Source organism: Oncorhynchus gorbuscha, unplaced genomic scaffold (genome assembly GCF_021184085.1).
Source record: "Oncorhynchus gorbuscha isolate QuinsamMale2020 ecotype Even-year unplaced genomic scaffold, OgorEven_v1.0 Un_scaffold_1764, whole genome shotgun sequence".
NCBI classification, from domain to species: domain Eukaryota; kingdom Metazoa; phylum Chordata; class Actinopteri; order Salmoniformes; family Salmonidae; genus Oncorhynchus; species Oncorhynchus gorbuscha.
In genome coordinates, this window is record NW_025744898.1 from 47,501 (window position 1) to 67,500 (window position 20,000).

General features: G+C 45.8%; 1 protein-coding gene across 1 annotated transcript in view; it reads left to right on the forward strand.

Moving 5' to 3' along the window:
- Window positions 1–20,000, forward strand: part of LOC124017313 (vacuolar protein sorting-associated protein 13B-like) — a gene marked incomplete at its 5' end in the record, with an annotated part of 96,479 nt that overhangs the window by 40,468 nt on the left and 36,011 nt on the right. Inside the window, 4 exons of the mRNA XM_046332568.1 lie at window positions 3,587–3,709; window positions 5,114–5,251; window positions 9,084–9,171; window positions 17,202–17,402. Coding sequence (XP_046188524.1) covers window positions 3,587–3,709; window positions 5,114–5,251; window positions 9,084–9,171; window positions 17,202–17,402 — 550 coding nt within the window. The remainder of the gene's footprint in view (window positions 1–3,586; window positions 3,710–5,113; window positions 5,252–9,083; window positions 9,172–17,201; window positions 17,403–20,000) is intronic.

Genomic DNA, 20,000 nt, shown 5'->3' on the forward strand with positions numbered 1-20,000 from the left:
ATAACAGACTGTAATCTCATCCCTCAATATAACAGACTGTAATCTCATCCCTCACTATAACAGACTGTAATCTCATCCCTCACTGTGACTACACTATAACAGACTGTAATCTCATCCCTCACTATAACAGACTGTAATCTCATCCCTCACTATAACAGACTGTAATCTCATCCCTCAATATAACAGACTGTAATCTCATCCCTCACTATAACAGACTGTAATCTCACCCCTCACTAAAACAGACTGTAATCTCATCCTCACTATAACAGACTGTAATCTCATCCCTCACTATAACAGACTGTAATCTCATCCCTCACTATAACAGACTGTAATCTCATCCCTCACTATAACAGACTGTAATCTCATCCCTCACTATAACAGACTGTAATCTCATCCCTCACTGTGACTACACTATAACAGACTGTAATCTCATCCCTCACTATAACAGACTGTAATCTCATCCCTCACTATAACAGACTGTAATCTCATCCCTCACTATAACAGACTGTAATCTCATCCCTCACTATAACAGACTGTAATCTCATCCCTCACTATAACAGACTGTAATCTCATCCCTCACTATAACAGACTGTAATCTAATCCCTCACTATAACAGACTGTAAACTCATCCCTCACTATAACAGACTGTAATCTCATCCCTTCACTGTGACTACACTATAACAGACTGTAATCTCATCCCTCACTATAACAGACTGTAATCTCATCCCTCACTATAACAGACTGTAATCTCATCCCTCACTATAACAGACTGTAATCTCATCCCTCACTATAACAGACTGTAATCTCATCCTCACTATAACAGACTGTAATCTCATCCCTCACTATAACAGACTGTAATCTCATCCCTCACTATAACAGACTGTAATCTCATCCCTCACTGTGACTACACTATAACAGACTGTAATCTCATCCTCACTCAGACTGTAACTCATTCCTCACTATAACAGACTGTAATCTCATCATCCCTCACTATAACAGACTGTAATCTCATCCCTCACTATAACAGACTGTAATCTCATCCTCACTATAACAGACTGTAATCTCATCCCTCACTAAAACAGACTGTAATCTCATCCTCACTATAACAGACTGTAATCTCATTCCTCACTATAACAGACTGTAATCTCATCCTCACTATAACAGACTGTAATCTCATCCCTCACTATAACAGACTGTAATCTCATCCTCACTAAAACAGACTGTAATCTCATCCCTCACTATAACAGACTGTAATCTCATTCCTCACTATAACAGACTGTAATCTCATCCCTCACTATAACAGACTGTAATCTCATCCCTCACTATAACAGACTGTAATCTCATCCCTCACTATAACAGACTGTAATCTCATCCCTCACTATAACAGACTGTAATCTCATCCCTCACTATAACAGACTGTAATCTCATCCCTCACTATAACAGACTGTAATCTCATCCCTCACTATAACAGACTGTAATCTCATCCTCACTATAACAGACTGTAATCTCATCCTCACTATAACAGACTGTAATCTCATCCCTCACTATAACAGACTGTAATCTCATCCCTCACTATAACAGACTGTAATCTCATTCCTCACTATAACAGACTGTAATCTCATCCCTCACTATAACAGACTGTAATCTCATCCCTCACTATAACAGACTGTAATCTCATCCCTCACTATAACAGACTGTAATCTCATCCCTCACTATAACAGACTGTAATCTCATCCCTCACTATAACAGACTGTAATCTCATCCCTCACTATAACAGACTGTAATCTCATCCCTCACTATAACAGACTGTAATCTCATCCCTCACTATAACAGACTGTAATCTCATCCCTCACTATAACAGACTGTAATCTCATCCCTCACTATAACAGACTGTAATCTCATCCCTCACTATACCAGACTGTAATCTCATCCCTCACTATAACAGACTGTAATCTCATTCCTCACTATAACAGACTGTAATCTCATTCCTCACTACAACAGACTGTAATCTCATTCCTCACTATAACAGACTGTAATCTCATTCCTCACTATAACAGACTGTAATCTCATCCCTCACTATAACAGACTGTAATCTCATCCCTCACTATAACAGACTGTAATCTCATCCCTCACTATAACAGACTGTAATCTCATCCCTCACTATAACAGACTGTAATCTCATCCCTCACTATAACAGACTGTAATCTCATCCCTCGCTATAACAGACTGTAATCTCATTCCTCTGACCGTTCAGCTGTCGGTCCTTTATAAGCCTGTGTGATTATTCATCACATTTAAAGAGAGGCAGACACTCTTGGACCGAGGGGTGTTTTTAATTCTCTCTCTCTCTCAGTACGTTCATAAACTCTCTCCGGGCCACTCATCTAATTCAGTGGAATTCACAGCTCAGGACCAGACCTCGGCCCAGATCCTTGATCCCTGTTCCCCTCGGCGTCAAAGATATTTTTATACCTTATTCTCTGGGATACTGATTTCCTGGGTCTCTGGCCGGTCTCCCAAAGTAATGGAACAGATAGGAGGGGGGAGGGGAATGGTTAAACAGGGAACGAGGAGGAGGAGGAGGAGGAGGAGGGCCGTGGAGGCAGGGAGGGAGAGGAGAATGGTTAAATGGGGTACGAGGAGGAGGAGGGCTTGGAAGCAGGGAGAGGAGAGGAGAATGGTTAAACTGGGAACGAGGAGGAGGAGGAGGAGGGCTTGGAAGCAGGGAGAGGAGAGGAGAATGGTTAAACAGGGAACGAGGAGGAGGAGGAGGAGGAGGAGGGCTTGGAAGCAGGGAGAGGGAGAGAATGGTTAAACAGGGAACGAGGAGGAGGTGGAGGGCCGTGGAAGCAGGGAGAGGAGAGGAGAATGGTTAAACAGGGAACGAGGAGGAGGTGGAGGGCCGTGGAAGCAGGGAGAGGAGAGGAGAATTAAACAGGGAAAGCAGGGCTTGTAATTATTCAAACATAAGGTTTTATTGGTGTGGTTCGGGGAAATCCACGGTAAGCAAGGCGAACCACACTTAGGGTTGCCTCCTAAACGGCACCCTATTTCCTACATAGTGCACTACTTTTGACCAAAACCCCTATGGCCCTATGGGCTTTGGTTAAAAATAGTGCACTATATAGGGAATAGGGTGCCATTTGGGGCCAGCTGGTGGTTCCAGACTGCTACAGCAGATTGAGAGTGGTGGCCTTCATCTGTCCCAGGTCTTTTATAAAGACATAATGGCGTTGTAACTTCACCGCCACCACAGAGTAACACTGCCACACTCTAATCACAGTCAAAGAGCCTTGTTCCTGATCGGCCAATGATACGGGCTCTTAAACCGTGTACCACAGGTGGTTTCATTCCTTTCTGTGAGTGGAAGACGTTAATTATGGCCTGTTTTGAGACCGCTCTTCTCCACTGTAGGGAAGGTTCCTCAGTCTGTCTCCATTTTCCCCGGGAGCCCAGTGGCCTGATCACTCTCTGAAGCTCTCCAAACTTCCTCTCCTCTCTTTCTCCTCTCTTTCTCCTCTCTCTTCTCCTCTCCTCTCCTCTCCTCTCCTCTCTTCCTCCTCTCCTCTCCTCTCCTCTCCTCTAGGTGCTGATGATGGGGGAACCCTTCTTCGACTGTCAGATCGGCATCGTGGGCGTCCGGGCGCTCTGCCTGAAAGGCATCATGGGAGTGCGGGACTTTGAGGAGAACTTGAACAGACGGGAGGAGGTAAAGAACTAGGCTGATCTTCCTCAACTCTCCTTCCTCAAACCTCCTCTCCTTCCTCCTTCCTCAAACCTCTCCTTCCTCAAACCTCCTCTCCTTTCACCCTCCTCTCCTTCCTCCTTCCTCAAACCTCCTCTCCTTCCTCCTTCCTCAAACCTCGTCTCCTACCTCAAACCTCCTCTCCTTCCTCCTTCCTCAAACCTCTCCTTCCTCCTTCCTCAAACCTCCTCTTCTTCCTCTCCTCCCCCTCCTCTCCTTCCTCCCCCTCCTCTCCTTCCTCACCCTCCTCTCCTTCCTCAAACCTCCTCTCCTTCCTCAAACCTCCTCTCCTTCCACCCTCCTCTCCTTCCTCCTTCCTCAAACCTCCTCTCCTTCCTCCTTCCTCAAACCTCCTCTCCTTCCTCCTTCCTCAAACCTCCTCTCCTTCCTCCTTCCTCAAACCTCCTCTCCTTCCTCCTTCCTCAAACCTCCTCTCCTTCCTCCTTCCTCAAATCTCCTCTCCTACCTCAAACCTCCTCTCCTTCCTCCTTCCTCAAACCTCCTCTTCTTCCTCTCCTCCCCCTCCTCTCCTTCCTCCCCCTCCTCTCCTTCCTCCCCCTCCTCTCCTTCCTCACCCTCCTCTCCTTCCTCAAACCTCCTCTCCTTCCTCCTTCCTCAAACCTCCTCTTCTTCCTTTCCTTCCTCCCTCTCCTCTCCTTCCTCCCTCTCCTCTCCTTCCTCACCCTCCTCTCCTTCCTCCCTCTCCTCTCCTTCCTCACCCTCCTCTCCTTCCACCCTCCTCTCCTTCCTCCCTCCCCTCTCCTTCCTCACCTTCCTCTCCTTCCTCACCTCTCCCTCCTCACCCTCCTCTATTAGTTATAGTTATAGTTATTAGTCTCATAGTTAAAACTATGACTGTGTCAGTATGTTCCTATACTGTGATTGATTGTCTGTCCTCTCCTTCCTCTCCTTCCTCACCTCTCCTTCCTCCCCCTCCTCTCCTTCCTCTCCTTCCTCCCTCTCCTCTCCTTCCTCACCCTCCTCTCCTTCCACCCTCCTCTCCTTCCTCAACCCTCCTCTCCTTCCTCCTTCCTCAAACCTCCTCTTCTTCCTCTCCTTCCTCTCCTCCCCCCCTCCTCTCCTTCCTCACCTCTCCCTCCTCACCCTCCTCTTTTAGTTATAGTTATTAGTCTCATAGTTAAAACTATGACTGTGTCAGTATGTTCCTATACTGTGATTGATTGTCTGTCCTCTCCTTCCTCCCCCTCCTCTCCTTCCCTCCTCCTTCCTCACCTCTCCTTCCTCTCCTTCCTCACCTCTCCCTCCTCACCCTCTATTAGTTATAGTTATTAGTCTCATAGTTAAAACTATGACTGTGTCAGTGTGTTCCTATACTGTGATTGATTGTCTATCCTCTCCTCCTCCCAGGATGCAGTGTTCTTCAGCTGTGGAGAGAGTCTGAGCAGTAAAGGCATGACCTACCTGACCAACTCCCTGTTCGACTACCGCTCTCCAGAGAACAACGGGGTCAGAGCAGAGTTCATCCTGGATTCCACCAATCACAAGGTCAGAACTCACACAGGCCTTTATAGTGCACAATAATTATCATGGTATTACACATTACTCCTTTATACTGTATCTGTACCTCAACCTGTTAGTCCTCATCAACCTGTTAGTCCTCATCAACCTGTTAGTCCTCATCAACCTGTTAGTCCTCATCAACCTGTTAGTCCTCATCAACCTGTTAGTCCTCATCTACCTGTTAGTCCTCATCAACCTGTTAGTCCTCATCTACCTGTTAGTCCTCATCAACCTGTTAGTCCTCATCAACCTGTTAGTCCTCATCAACCTGTTAGTCCTCATCTACCTGTTAGTCCTCATCTACCTGTTAGTCCTCATCAACCTGTTAGTCCTCATCAACCTGTTAGTCCTCATCAACCTGTTAGTCCTCATCTACCTGTTAGTCCTCATCTACCTGTTAGTCCTCATCAACCTGTTAGTCCTCATCAACCTGTTAGTCCTCATCTACCTGTTAGTCCTCATCAACCTGTTAGTCCTCATCAACCTGTTAGTCCTCCTCAACCTGTTAGTCCTCATCAACCTGTTAGTCCTCATCAACCTGTTAGTCCTCATCAACCTGTTAGTCCTCATCAACCTGTTAGTCCTCCTCAACCTGTTAGTCCTCATCAACCTGTTAGGGGAAGCTGTCCTCATCAACCTGTTAGTCCTCATCAACCTGTTAGTCCTCATCTACCTGTTAGTCCTCATCAACCTGTTAGTCCTCATCAACCTGTTAGTCCTCATCAACCTGTTAGTCCTCATCAACCTGTTAGTCCTCATCAACCTGTTAGTCCTCCTCAACCTGTTAGTCCTCATCAACCTGTTAGGGGAAGCTGTCCTCATCAACCTGTTAGTCCTCATCAACCTGTTAGTCCTCATCAACCTGTTAGTCCTCATCAACCTGTTAGTCCTCGTCAACCTGTTAGTTCTTGTCAACCTGTTAGTCCTCATCTACCTGTTAGTCCTCATCTGACCTGTTAGTCTCATCACCTGTTACCCTATCTGACCTGTTGTCTCATCAACCTGTTAGTCCTCATCAACCTGTTAGTCTCATCTACCTGTTAGTCCTCATCTACCTGTTAGTCTCATCACCTGTTAGTCCTCATCAACCTGTTAGTCCTCATCTACCTGTTAGTCCTCATCTACCTGTTAGTCCTCATCAACCTGTTAGGGGACCCTAAGCTGTCCTCATCAACCTGTTAGTCCTCATCAACCTGTTAGTCCTCATCAACCTGTCTCTTCAGGTCCTCATCAACCTGTTAGTCTCATCTACCTGTTAGTCCTCATCAACCTGTTAGTCCTCATCAACCTGTTTAAGTCCTCATCTACCTGTTAGTCCTCTTCAACCTGTTAGTCCTATCTGAACCCCCTGTCTCTTCAACCTGTTAGTCCTCATCTGACCTGTTTGTCCTCTTCAACCTGTTTGTCCTCATCAACCTGTTAGTCCTCAGGCCTGTTTAACCCTATGCTGACCCCCCTGTCTCTTCAGGCCTGTTTAACCCTATGCTGACCCCCTGTCTCTTCAGGCCTGTTTAACCCTATGCTGACCCCCCTGTCTCTTCAGGCCTGTTTAACCCTATGCTGACCTCCCCTGTCTCTTCAGGCCTGTTTAACCCTATGCTGACCCCCTGTCTCTTCAGGCTTGTTTAACCCTATGCTGACCCCCTGTCTCTTCAGGTCTGTTTAACCCTATGCTGACCCCCTGTCTCTTCAGGCCTGTTTAACCCTATGCTGACCCCCCTGTCTCTTCAGGCCTGTTTAACCCTATGCTGACCCCCTGTCTCTTCAGGCCTGTTTAACCCTATGCTGACCCCCTGTCTCTTCAGGCCTGTTTAACCCTATGCTGACCCCCCCCCCCCCACCCCCTGTCTCTTCAGGCCTGTTTAACCCTATGCTGACCTCCCCTGTCTCTTCAGGTCTGTTTAACCCTATGCTGACCCCCTGTCTCTTCAGGCCTGTTTAACCCTATGCTGACCCCCTGTCTCTTCAGGCCTGTTTAACCCTATGCTGACCCCCTGTCTCTTCAGGCCTGTTTAACCCTATGCTGACCCCCTGTCTCTTCAGGTCTGTTTAACCCTATGCTGACCCCCTGTCTCTTCAGGTCTGTTTAACCCTATGCTGACCTCCCCTGTCTCTTCAGGCCTGTTTAACCCTATGCTGACACCCCCCCTGTCCTTCAGGCCTGTTTAGCCCTATGCTGACCCCCCTGTCTCTTCAGGTCTGTTTAACCCTATGCTGACCTCCCCTGTCTCTTCAGGGTCTGTTTAACCCTATGCTGACCCCCTGTCTCTTCAGGCCTGTTTAACCCTATGCTGACCCCCCTGTCTCTTCAGGCCTGTTTAACCCTATGCTGACCCCCCTGTCTCTTCAGGCCTGTTTAACCCTATGCTGACCCCCTGTCTCTTCAGGCCTGTTTAACCCTATGCTGACCCCCTGTCTCTTCAGGCCTGTTTAACCCTATGCTGACCCCCTGTCTCTTCAGGCCTGTTTAACCCTATGCTGACCCCCTGTCTCTTCAGGTCTGTTTAACCCTATGCTGACCCCCTGTCTCTTCAGGCCTGTTTAACCCTATGCTGACCCCCCTGTCTCTTCAGGCCTGTTTAACCCTATGCTGACCCCCTGTCTCTTCAGGCCTGTTTAACCCTATGCTGACCCCCTGTCTCTTCAGGGCTGTTTAACCCTATGCTGACCCCCTGTCTCTTCAGGCCTGTTTAACCCTATGCGACCTGTGTCTCCCCCTGTCTCTTCAGGCTTGTTTAACCCTATGCTGACCCCTGTCTCTTCAGGTCTGTTTAACCCTGCTGACCCCCTGTCTCTTCAGGCCTGTTTAACCCTATGCTGACCCCCCTGTCTCTTCAGGCCTGTTTAACCCTATGCTGACCTCCTGTCCTGGTCTGTGTTTAACCCTATGCTGACCTCCTGTCCTGGTCTGTGTTTAACCCTATGCTGACCCCCCTGTCTCTTCAGGCCTGTTTAACCCTATGCTGACCTCCCCTGTCTCTTCAGGTCTGTTTAACCCTATGCTGACCTCCCCTGTCTCTTCAGGCCTGTTTAACCCTATGCTGACCCCCCTGTCTCTTCAGGCCTGTTTAACCCTATGCTGACCTCCTGTCCTGGTCTGTGTTTAACCCTATGCTGACCCCCTGTCTCTTCAGGCCTGTTTAACCCTATGCTGACCCCCTGTCTCTTCAGGCCTGTTTAACCCTATGCTGACCCCCTGTCTCTTCAGGTCTGTTTAACCCTATGCTGACCCCCTGTCTCTTCAGGCCTGTTTAACCCTATGCTCTCCCCCTGTCTCTTCAGGCCTGTTTAACCCTATGCTGACCCCCTGTCTCTTCAGGCCTGTTTAACCCTATGCTGACCCCCCTGTCTCTTCAGGGCTGTTTAACCCTATGCTGACCCCCCCCTGTCTCTTCAGGCCTGTTTAACCCTATGCTGACCCCCTGTCTCTTCAGGCTTGTTTAACCCTATGCTGACCCCCTGTCTCTTCAGGTCTGTTTAACCCTATGCTGACCCCCTGTCTCTTCAGGCCTGTTTAACCCTATGCTGACCCCCCTGTCTCTTCAGGCCTGTTTAACCCTATGCTGACCTCCTGTCCTGGTCTGTGTTTAACCCTATGCTGACCTCCTGTCCTGGTCTGTGTTTAACCCTATGCTGACCCCCCTGTCTCTTCAGGCCTGTTTAACCCTATGCTGACCTCCCTGTCTCTTCAGGTCTGTTTAACCCTATGCTGGACCTCCCCTGTCTCTTCAGGCCTGTTTAACCCTATGCTGACCCCCTGTCTCTTCAGGCCTGTTTAACCCTATGCTGACCTCCTGTCCTGGTCTGTGTTTGACAGGAGACCTACACAGAGATATCAGGCATGCAGCGCTTTGGGGCCTTCTACATGGATTACCTCTACACAGTGGAGACCAGCAGCACCACGGGTAGTGTCTCATTCCTCAGACCACACACACACCACGGGTAGTGTCTCATTCCTCAGACCACACACACACCACGGGTAGTGTCTCATTCCTCAGACCACACACACACCACGGGTAGTGTCTCATTCCTCAGACCACACACACACCACGGGTAGTGTCTCATTCCTCAGACCACACACACACCATGGGTAGTGTCTCATTCCTCAGACCACACACACACCACGGGTAGTGTCTCATTCCTCAGACTGACACACACACACCATGGGTAGTGTCTCATTCCTCAGACCACACACACACACCACGGGTAGTGTCTCATTCCTCAGACCACACACACACCACGGGTAGTGTCTCATTCCTCAGACCACACACACAGCCCTCTCTCTCTCTCTCTCTCTGTCTCTCTCCCTCCCTCTCTCTGTCTCTCTCTCTCTCTCTCCCTCCTCTCTCTCTCTGTCTCTGTCTCTGTCTGTCTCTCTCTGTCTCTGTCTCTGTCTCTCTCTGTACTCTCTGTCTCTCTCTGTCTCTAGTCTGTCTCTGTCTCTCTCTGTCTACTCTGTCTAGACCTCTCTGTCTCTCTCTCTGAAAGACTGTTTCTCTCTCTCTCTCTCTATGTTTCTCTCAGTCTCTCTCTCTCTCTCTCTCAATCTTTCTCTCTGAAACATAGACCTTTCTCTCTGAAACAATGATTCTCTCTCTTTGAAACTATGTTCTCTCTCTTTGAAACTCTCGATCTCTCTTTCTCTCTCTTTCTCTCTCTCTATGATACTACTCTCTCTCTCTCTCTCTCTCTCTCTCTCTCTCTCTCTGAAACAACTATCTCTTCTCTCTCACCCCATCCTGACCTGGAGGGGATCTGTCACTGTGTTTAGTGTGGGACTGACTCCTATTTGACTTTCTCTCCCCGTGAGGCTTGTTCCTCCTGTATTTGACCTGTAGCTCTTCAGACAGTGAATACTCTCTCTGTACCACGAGCTAATTACATGTCAGTCTGACTGACTGGGGCTTTTACATTCTTCTGATTCTCTCGGTGAAAGACTGTTTCTCTCAGTGAAAGACTGTTTCTCTCAGTGAAAGACTGTTTCTCTCAGTGAAAGACTGTTTCTCTCAGTGAAAGACTGTTTCTCTCAGTGAAAGACTGTTTTCTCTCAGTGAAAGACTGTTTCTCTCGGTGAAAGACTGTTTCTCTCGGTGAAAGACTGTTTCTCTCGGTGAAAGACTGTTTCTCTCGGTGAAAGACTGTGAAAGACACGGTTCTCTCGGTGAAAGACTCTCGGTGAAAGACTCTCGGTGAAAGACTCTCGGTGAAAGACTCTCGGTGAAAGACTCTCGGTGAAAGACTCTCGGTGAAAGACTCTCGGTGAAAGACTCTCGGTGAAAGACTCTCGGTGAAAGACTCTCGGTGAAAGACTCTCGGTGAAAGACTCTCGGTGAAAGACTCTCGGTGAAAGACTGAAGTTCCCACAGTAAAACTGACCCACAGTAAAACTGACCCACAGTAACACTGACCCACAGTAACACTGACCCACAGTAACACTGACCCACAGTAACACTGACCCACAGTAACACTGACCCACAGTAACACTGACCCACAGTAACACTGACCCACAGTAACACTGACCCACAGTAACACTGACCCACAGTATACCCATAGAAGGTCATCCTGTCTAATGTTGGATTATAGACCATGATACTAATATAGACCATGATACTACTATAGACCATGATACTACTATAGACCATGATACTACTATAGACCATGATACTACTATAGACCATGATACTACTATAGACCATGATACTACTATAGACCATGATACTACTATAGACCATGATACTACTATAGACCATGATACTACTATAGACCATGATACTACTATAGACCATGATACTACTATAGACCATGATACTACTATAGACCATGATACTACTATAGACCATGATACTACTATAGACCATGATACTACTATAGACCATGATACTACTATAGACCATGATACTACTATAGACCATGATACTACTATAGACCATGATACTACTATAGACCATGATACTACTATAGACCATGATACTACTATAGACCATGATACTACTATAGACCATGATACTACTATAGACCATGATACTACTATAGACCATGATACTACTATAGACCACGATACTACTATAGACCATGATACTACTATAGACCATGATACTACTATAGACCATGATACTACTATAGACCATGATACTACTATAGACCATGATACTACTATAGACCATGATACTACTATAGACCATGATACTACTATAGACCATGATACTACTATAGACCATGATACTACTATAGACCATGATACTACTATAGACCATGATACTACTATAGACCATGATACTACTATAGACCATGATACTACTATAGACCATGATACTACTATAGACCATGATACTACTATAGACCATGATACTACTATAGACCATGATACTACTATAGACCATGATACTACTATAGACCATGATACTACTATAGACCATGATACTACTATAGACCATGATACTACTATAGACCATGATACTACTATAGACCATGATACTACTATAGACCATGATACTACTATAGACCATGATACTACTATAGACCATGATACTACTATAGACCATGATACTACTATAGACCATGATACTACTATAGACCATGATACTACTATAGACCATGATACTACTATAGACCATGATACTACTATAGACCATGATACTACTATAGACCATGATACTACTATAGACCATGATACTACTATAGACCATGATACTACTATAGACCATGATACTACTATAGACCATGATACTACTATAGACCATGATACTAGACCATGATACTACTATAGACCATGATACTACTATAGACCATGATACTACTATAGACCATGATACTACTATAGACCATGATACTACTATAGACCATGATACTACTATAGACCATGATACTACTATAGACCATGATACTACTATAGACCATGATACTACTATAGACCATGATACTACTATAGACCATGATACTACTATAGACCACGATACTACTATAGACCATGATACTACTATAGACCATGATACTACTATAGACCATGATACTACTATAGACCATGATACTACTATAGACCATGATACTACTATAGACCATGATACTACTATAGACCATGATACTACTATAGACCATGATACTACTATAGACCATGATACTACTATAGACCATGATACTACTATAGACCATGATACTACTATAGACCATGATACTACTATAGACCATGATACTACTATAGACCATGATACTACTATAGACCATGATACTACTATAGACCATGATACTATAGACCATGATACTATAGACCATGATACTACTATAGACCATGATACTACTATAGACCATGATACTACTATAGACCATGATACTACTATAGACCATGATACTACTATAGACCATGATACTACTATAGACCATGATACTACTATAGACCATGATACTACTATAGACCATGATACTACTATAGACCATGATACTACTATAGACCATGATACTACTATAGACCATGATACTACTATAGACCATGATACTACTATAGACCATGATACTACTATAGACCATGATACTACTATAGACCATGATACTACTATAGACCATGATACTACTATAGACCATGATACTACTATAGACCATGATACTACTATAGACCATGATACTACTATAGACCATGATACTATAGACCATGATACTACTATAGACCATGATACTACTATAGACCATGATACTACTATAGACCATGATACTACTATAGACCATGATACTACTATAGACCATGATACTACTATAGACCATGATACTACTATAGACCATGATACTACTATAGACCATGATACTACTATAGACCATGATACTACTATAGACCATGATACTACTATAGACCATGATACTACTATAGACCATGATACTACTATAGACCATGATACTACTATAGACCATGATACTACTATAGACCATGATACTACTATAGACCATGATACTACTATAGACCATGATACTACTATAGACCATGATACTACTATAGACCATGATACTACTATAGACCATGATACTACTATAGACCATGATACTACTATAGACCATGATACTACTATAGACCATGATACTACTATAGACCATGATACTACTATAGACCATGATACTACTATAGACCATGATACTACTATAGACCATGATACTACTATAGACCATGATACTACTATAGACCATGATACTACTATAGACCATGATACTACTATATAGACCATGATACTACTATAGACCATGATACTACTATAGACCATGATACTACTATAGACCACGATACTACTATAGATACTACTATAGACCATGATACTACTATAGACCATGATACTACTATAGACCATGATACTACTATAGACCATGATACTACTATAGACCATGATACTACTATAGACCATGATACTACTATAGACCATGATACTACTATAGACCATGATACTACTATAGACCATGATACTACTATAGACCCATGATACTACTATAGACCATGATACTACTATAGACCATGATACTACTATAGACCTACTAGACCATGATACTACTATAGACCATGATACTACTATAGACCATGATACTACTATAGACCATGATACTACTATAGACCATGATACTACTATAGACCATGATACTACTATAGACCATGATACTACTATAGACCATGATACTACTATAGACCATGATACTACTATAGACCATGATACTACTATAGACCATGATACTACTATAGACCATGATACTACTATAGACCATGATACTACTATAGACCATGATACTACTATAGACCATGATACTACTATAGACCATGATACTACTATAGACTGATACTATATAGACCATGATACTACTATAGACCATGATACTACTATAGACCATGATACTACTATAGACCATGATACTACTATAGACCATGATACTACTATAGACCATGATACTACCTATAGACCATGATACTACTATAGACCATGATACTACTATAGACCATGATACTACTATAGACCATGATACTACTATAGACCATGATACTACTATAGACCATGATACTACTATAGACCATGATACTACTATAGACCATGATACTACTATAGACCTACAGAAGGTCATTCCTTTCTCTCCTTTTCTGCCTCTTTTCATTTCTCTTTCTCATTTCCCCCTCCCTCCCTCCCTCCCTTCTCACTCTCTCTGTCCCCCCCCCACCCCGTCTCTCTCTACATTCCCCCCCTGTCTCTCTCTGTCCCCCCCTGTCTCTCTCTGTCCCCCCTGTCTCTCTCTGTCCCCCCCTGTCTCTCTCTGCCCCTCCCCACTGTCTCTCTCTGCCCCCCCCCCCCCCGTCTCTCTCTACATCCCCCCACCCCCTGTCTCTCTCTGTCTCCCCCCACCCCGTCTCTCTCTACATTCCCCCCCTGTCTCTCTCTCCCCCCCCTGTCTCTCTCTGCCCCCCCCCCTGTCTCTCTCTGTCCCCCCTGTCTCTCTCTGCCCCTCCCCACTGTCTCTCTCTGCCCCCCCCACCCCGTCTCTCTCTACATCCCCCACCCCCCTGTCTCTCTCTGTCTCCCCCCCCACCCCGTCTCTCTCTGTCTCCCCCCCCACCCCGTCTCTCTCTGTCCCCCCCCTGTCTCTCTCTGTCCCCCGTCTCTCTCTACATTCCCCCCTGCAGCCAGCCCCTGGGTTGTAAGTTTCCCCTCCTGTCAACTCAGATAATCCTCTAAATTAAACTAAACATTGATAGTGTCAGTTTGGACTGTCAGACCCGTTGTGATGTGTGGATAAGTGTCATGGTGTCAGGGGTTGATTAGAGTTGTGTTCATCAATGTGTAATACTTTCCCTCCTCCCTCCCTCCCTTCTCGCTCTCTCTGCCCCCCCCCCCCACCGCGTCTCTCTCTACTATCGGTGTTCAGCCTCCGGTGATGAGACCATCCGGTGTCAACCGATCGGATTCGTCACCGACCGTTGCCATAGGGACTAGCCAAAACTTTTTTTTTTAGGTTAAAACGGAACTCGATCCTGTTTTTTTTTCCGAAGTCATCGCAAGTTTTCGCAGACTCGCGCTATTGGCTTCACGGAGAAGTAATGTGATGGTTTTGGGAGGGAGGAATGGGAGATGGTTGTAATTCTTTAAATCCCAGCTAATTTCATCACTCTCTCCGTCCTTCATCTGATCTAACTGCAGCCACATGGTGTATATTAGTCCTCATCCGCCACAGCCAATAGCAACGCAGACAGGGGAGAGGAAGTGACACGTTTAATCTCCAAAATCAAACAGGAATTTGAACCCCTCCATTCATTCAGTGGAACAGGAATTCATGTCTGGCCCTTTGAACCCTCTGAGTACATCCCAAATGGCACCCTGTTCCCTACATAGTACACTACTTTATATTAGGGCCAAATGGCACCCTGTTCCCTACATAGTACACTACTTTAGATTAGGGCCCAATGGCACCCTGTTCCCTACATAGTACACTACTTTATATTAGGGCCAAATGGCACCCTGCACGGTGTTCTGACGGTGTTGATGGTGTTCTGTGTGTTCTGACTGTGTTCTGTGTGTTCTGACTGTGTTCTGTGTGTTCTGACTGTGTCATGCCTGTGTTCTGTGTGTTCTGACGGTGTTCTGACGGTGTTCTGACGGTGTTCTGACGGTGTTCTGTGTGTTCTGACGGTGTTCTGACTGTGTTCTGACGGTGTTCTGTGTGTTCTGACGGTGTTCTGTGTGTTCTGACTGTGTTCTGTGTGTTCTGACTGTGTTCTGTGTGTTCTGACGGTGTTCTGACGGTGTTCTGACTGTGTTCTGTGTGTTCTGACGGTGTTCTGTGTGTTCTGACGGTGTTCTGTGTGTTCTGACGGTGTTCTGTGTGTTCTGACTGTGTTCTGACTGTGTTCTGACGGTGTTCTGACGGTGTTCCGTGTGTTCTGACGGTGTTCTGTGTGTTCTGACGGTGTTCTGACGGTGTTCTGACGGTGTTCTGACGGTGTTCCGTGTGTTCTGACGGTGTTCTGTGTGTTCTGACGGTGTTCTGACGGTGTTCTGTGTGTTCTGACTGTGTTCTGACTGTGTTCTGACTGTGTTCTGACGGTGTTCTGTGTGTTCTGACGGTGTTCTGGGTGTTCTGACGGTGTTCTGTGTGTTCTGACGGTGTTCTGTGTGTTCTGTGTGTTCTGATGGTGTTCTGTGTGTTCTGTGTGTTCTGACGGTGTTCTGTGTGTTCTGACGGTGTTCTGTGTGTTCTGACGGTGTTCTGTGTGTTCTGTGTTCTGTGTGTTCTGACGGTGTTCTGTGTGTTCTGTGTGTTCTGTGTGTTCTGTGTGTTCTGATGGTGTTCTGTGTGTTCTGACTGTGTTCTGTGTGTTCTGTGTGTTCTGATGGTGTTCTGTGTGTTCTGACTGTGTTCTGTGTGTTCTGTGTGTTCTGATGGTGTTCTGACGGTGTTCTGTGTGTTCTGTGTGTTCTGACGGTGTTCTGACTGTGTTCTGTGTGTTCTGTGTGTTCTGACGGTGTTCTGTGTGTTCTGACGGTGTTCTGTGTGTTCTGTGTGTTCTGACGGTGTTCTGTGTGTTCTGACGGTGTTCTGTGTGTTCTGATGGTGTTCTGTGTGTTCTGACTGTGTTCTGTGTGTTCTGACGGTGTTCTGACGGTGTTCTGTGTGTTCTGTGTGTTCTGACGGTGTTCTGTGTGTTCTGTGTGTTCTGACGGTGTTCTGTGTGTTCTGTGTGTTCTGATGGTGTTCTGTGTGTTCTGACGGTGTTCTGTGTGTTCTGACGGTGTTCTGTGTGTTCTGACGGTGTTCTGTGTGTTCTGACGGTGTTCTGTGTGTTCTGTGTGTTCTGATGGTGTTCTGTGTGTTCTGACGGTGTTCTGTGTGTTCTGTGTGTTCTGACGGTGTTCTGTGTGTTCTGATGGTGTTCTGTGTGTTCTGACGTGTGTGTGTGTGGTTCTGACCCTCTGTGTCTCTGTCCCAGTGTGTGTAGGGCAGCAGGACTTCACCATGGCGACAGGGCCTAAAGAAGAACCGGTCCCCCCTGTCCAAGAGACGTCTGTCAAGAGGCTGGTGGTTGGACCTCTGGACTTACGGCTCAACAGCAGCGCCGTGCACCGCCTTCTCAAGATGCTGGCCTGCGCCATGGACCACGAGTACCAACCCTACTACAAACCACAACCAGGTAGATACCAACCACAACCAGGTAGATACCAACCACAACCAGGTAGATACCAACCACAACCAGGTAGATACCAACCACAACCAGGTAGATACCAACCACAACCAGGTAGATACCAGCCCTACTACAAACCACAACCAGGTAGATACCAACCACAACCAGGTTGATACCAACCCTACTACAAACCACAACCAGGTAGATACCAACCACAACCAGGTAGATACCAACCACAGCCAGGTAGATACCAACCCTACTACAAACCACAACCAGGTAGATACCAACCCTACTACAAACCACAACCAGGTCGATACCAACCACAGCCAGGTAGATACCAACCCTACTACCAACCACAGCCAGGTAGATACCAACCCTACTACAAACCACAGCCAGGTAGATACCAACCACAACCAGGTAGATACCAACCACAACCAGGTAGATACCAACCCTACTACAAACCACAACCAGGTAGATACCAACCACAACCAGGTTGATACCAACCCTACTACAAACCACAACCACGTAGATACCAACCACAACCAGGTAGATACCAACCACAACCAGGTAGATACCAACCACAACCAGGTAGATACCAACCACAACCAGGTTGATACCAACCCTACTACAAACCACAACCAGGTAGATACCAACCACAACCAGGTAGATACCAACCACAACCAGGTAGATACCAACCACAACCAGGTTGATACCAACCCTACTACAAACCACAACCAGGTAGATACCAACCACAACCAGGTTGATACCAACCCTACTACAAACCACAACCAGGTAGATACCAACCACAACCAGGTAGATACCAACCACAACCAGGTAGATACCAACCCTACTACAAACCACAACCAGGTAGATACCAACCCTACTACAAACCACAACCAGGTAGATACCAACCCTACTACAAACCACAACCAGGTAGATACCAACCCTACTACAAACCACAACCAGGTAGATACCAACCACAACCAGGTTGATACCAACCCTACTACAAACCACAACCAGGTAGATACCAACCCTACTACAAACCACAACCAGGTAGATACCAACCACAACCAGGTCGATACCAACCACAACCAGGTTGATACCAACCCTACTACAAACCACAACCAGGTAGATACCAACCACAACCAGGTAGATACCAACCACAACCAGGTAGATACCAGCCCTACTACAAACCACAACCAGGTAGATACCAACCACAACCAGGTAGATACCAACCACAACCAGGTAGATACCAACCCTACTACAACCCACAACCAGGTAGATACCAACCCCAACCAGGTAGATACCAACCACAACCAGGTAGATACCAACCACAACCAGGTAGATACCAACCACAACCAGGTAGATACCAACCACAACCAGGTAGATACCAACCACAACCAGGTAGATACCAACCACAACCAGGTTGATACCAACCCTACTACAAACCACAACCAGGTAGATACCAACCACAACCAGGTAGATACCAACCACAACCAGGTAGATACCAACCACAACCAGGTAGATACCAACCACAACCAGGTTGATACCAACCACAACCAGGTTGATACCAACCACAACCAGGTTGATACCAACCACAACCAGGTCGATACCAACCACAACCAGGTAGATACCAACCCTACTACAAACCACAACCAGGTAGATACCAACCCTACTACAACCCACAACCAGGTAGATACCAACCCTACTACCAACCACAACCAGGTAGATACCAACCCTACTACAAACCACAACCAGGTAGATACCAACCCTACTACCAACCACAACCAGGTCGATACCAACCACAACCAGGTAGATACCAACCACAACCAGGTAGATACCAACCCTACTACAAACCACAGCCAGGTAGATACCAACCCTACTACCAACCACAACCAGGTCGATACCAACCACAACCAGGTAGATACCAACCCTACTACAACCCACAACCAGGTAGATACCAACCCTACTACCAACCACAACCAGGTAGATACCAACCCTACTACCAACCCCAACCAGGTAGATATCAACATCACTGTTATTATAATGTCCCCATAGTGTCCATCAACACTGTTAATATAATGTCCCCATAGTATCCATCAAGACATCACTGCTATTATAATGTCCCCATAGTGTCCATCAAGACAACACTGTTATTATAATGTCCTCAGTGTCCATCAACACTGTTATTATAATGTCCCCATAATGTCCCCATCAACAATGTTATTATAACCCATAATGTACCCATAATGTACCCATAATGTACCCATAATGTCCTCATAATGTCCCCATAATGTCCCCATAATGTCCTCATAATGTCCCCATAATGTCCCCATCATGTCCTCATAATGTCCCCATAATGTCCATCAAGACATCACTGTTATTATAATGTCCTCAGTGTCCATCAAGACATCACTGTTATTATAATGTCCCCAATAGTGTCCATCAAGACATCACTGTTAATATAATGTCCCCATAGTGTCCACCAAGACAACACTGATATTATAATGTCTCAGTGTCCATCAAGACAACACTGCTATTATAATGTCTCAATGTCCATCAAGACAACACTGTTATTATAATGTCCCCATAATGTCCATCAAGACA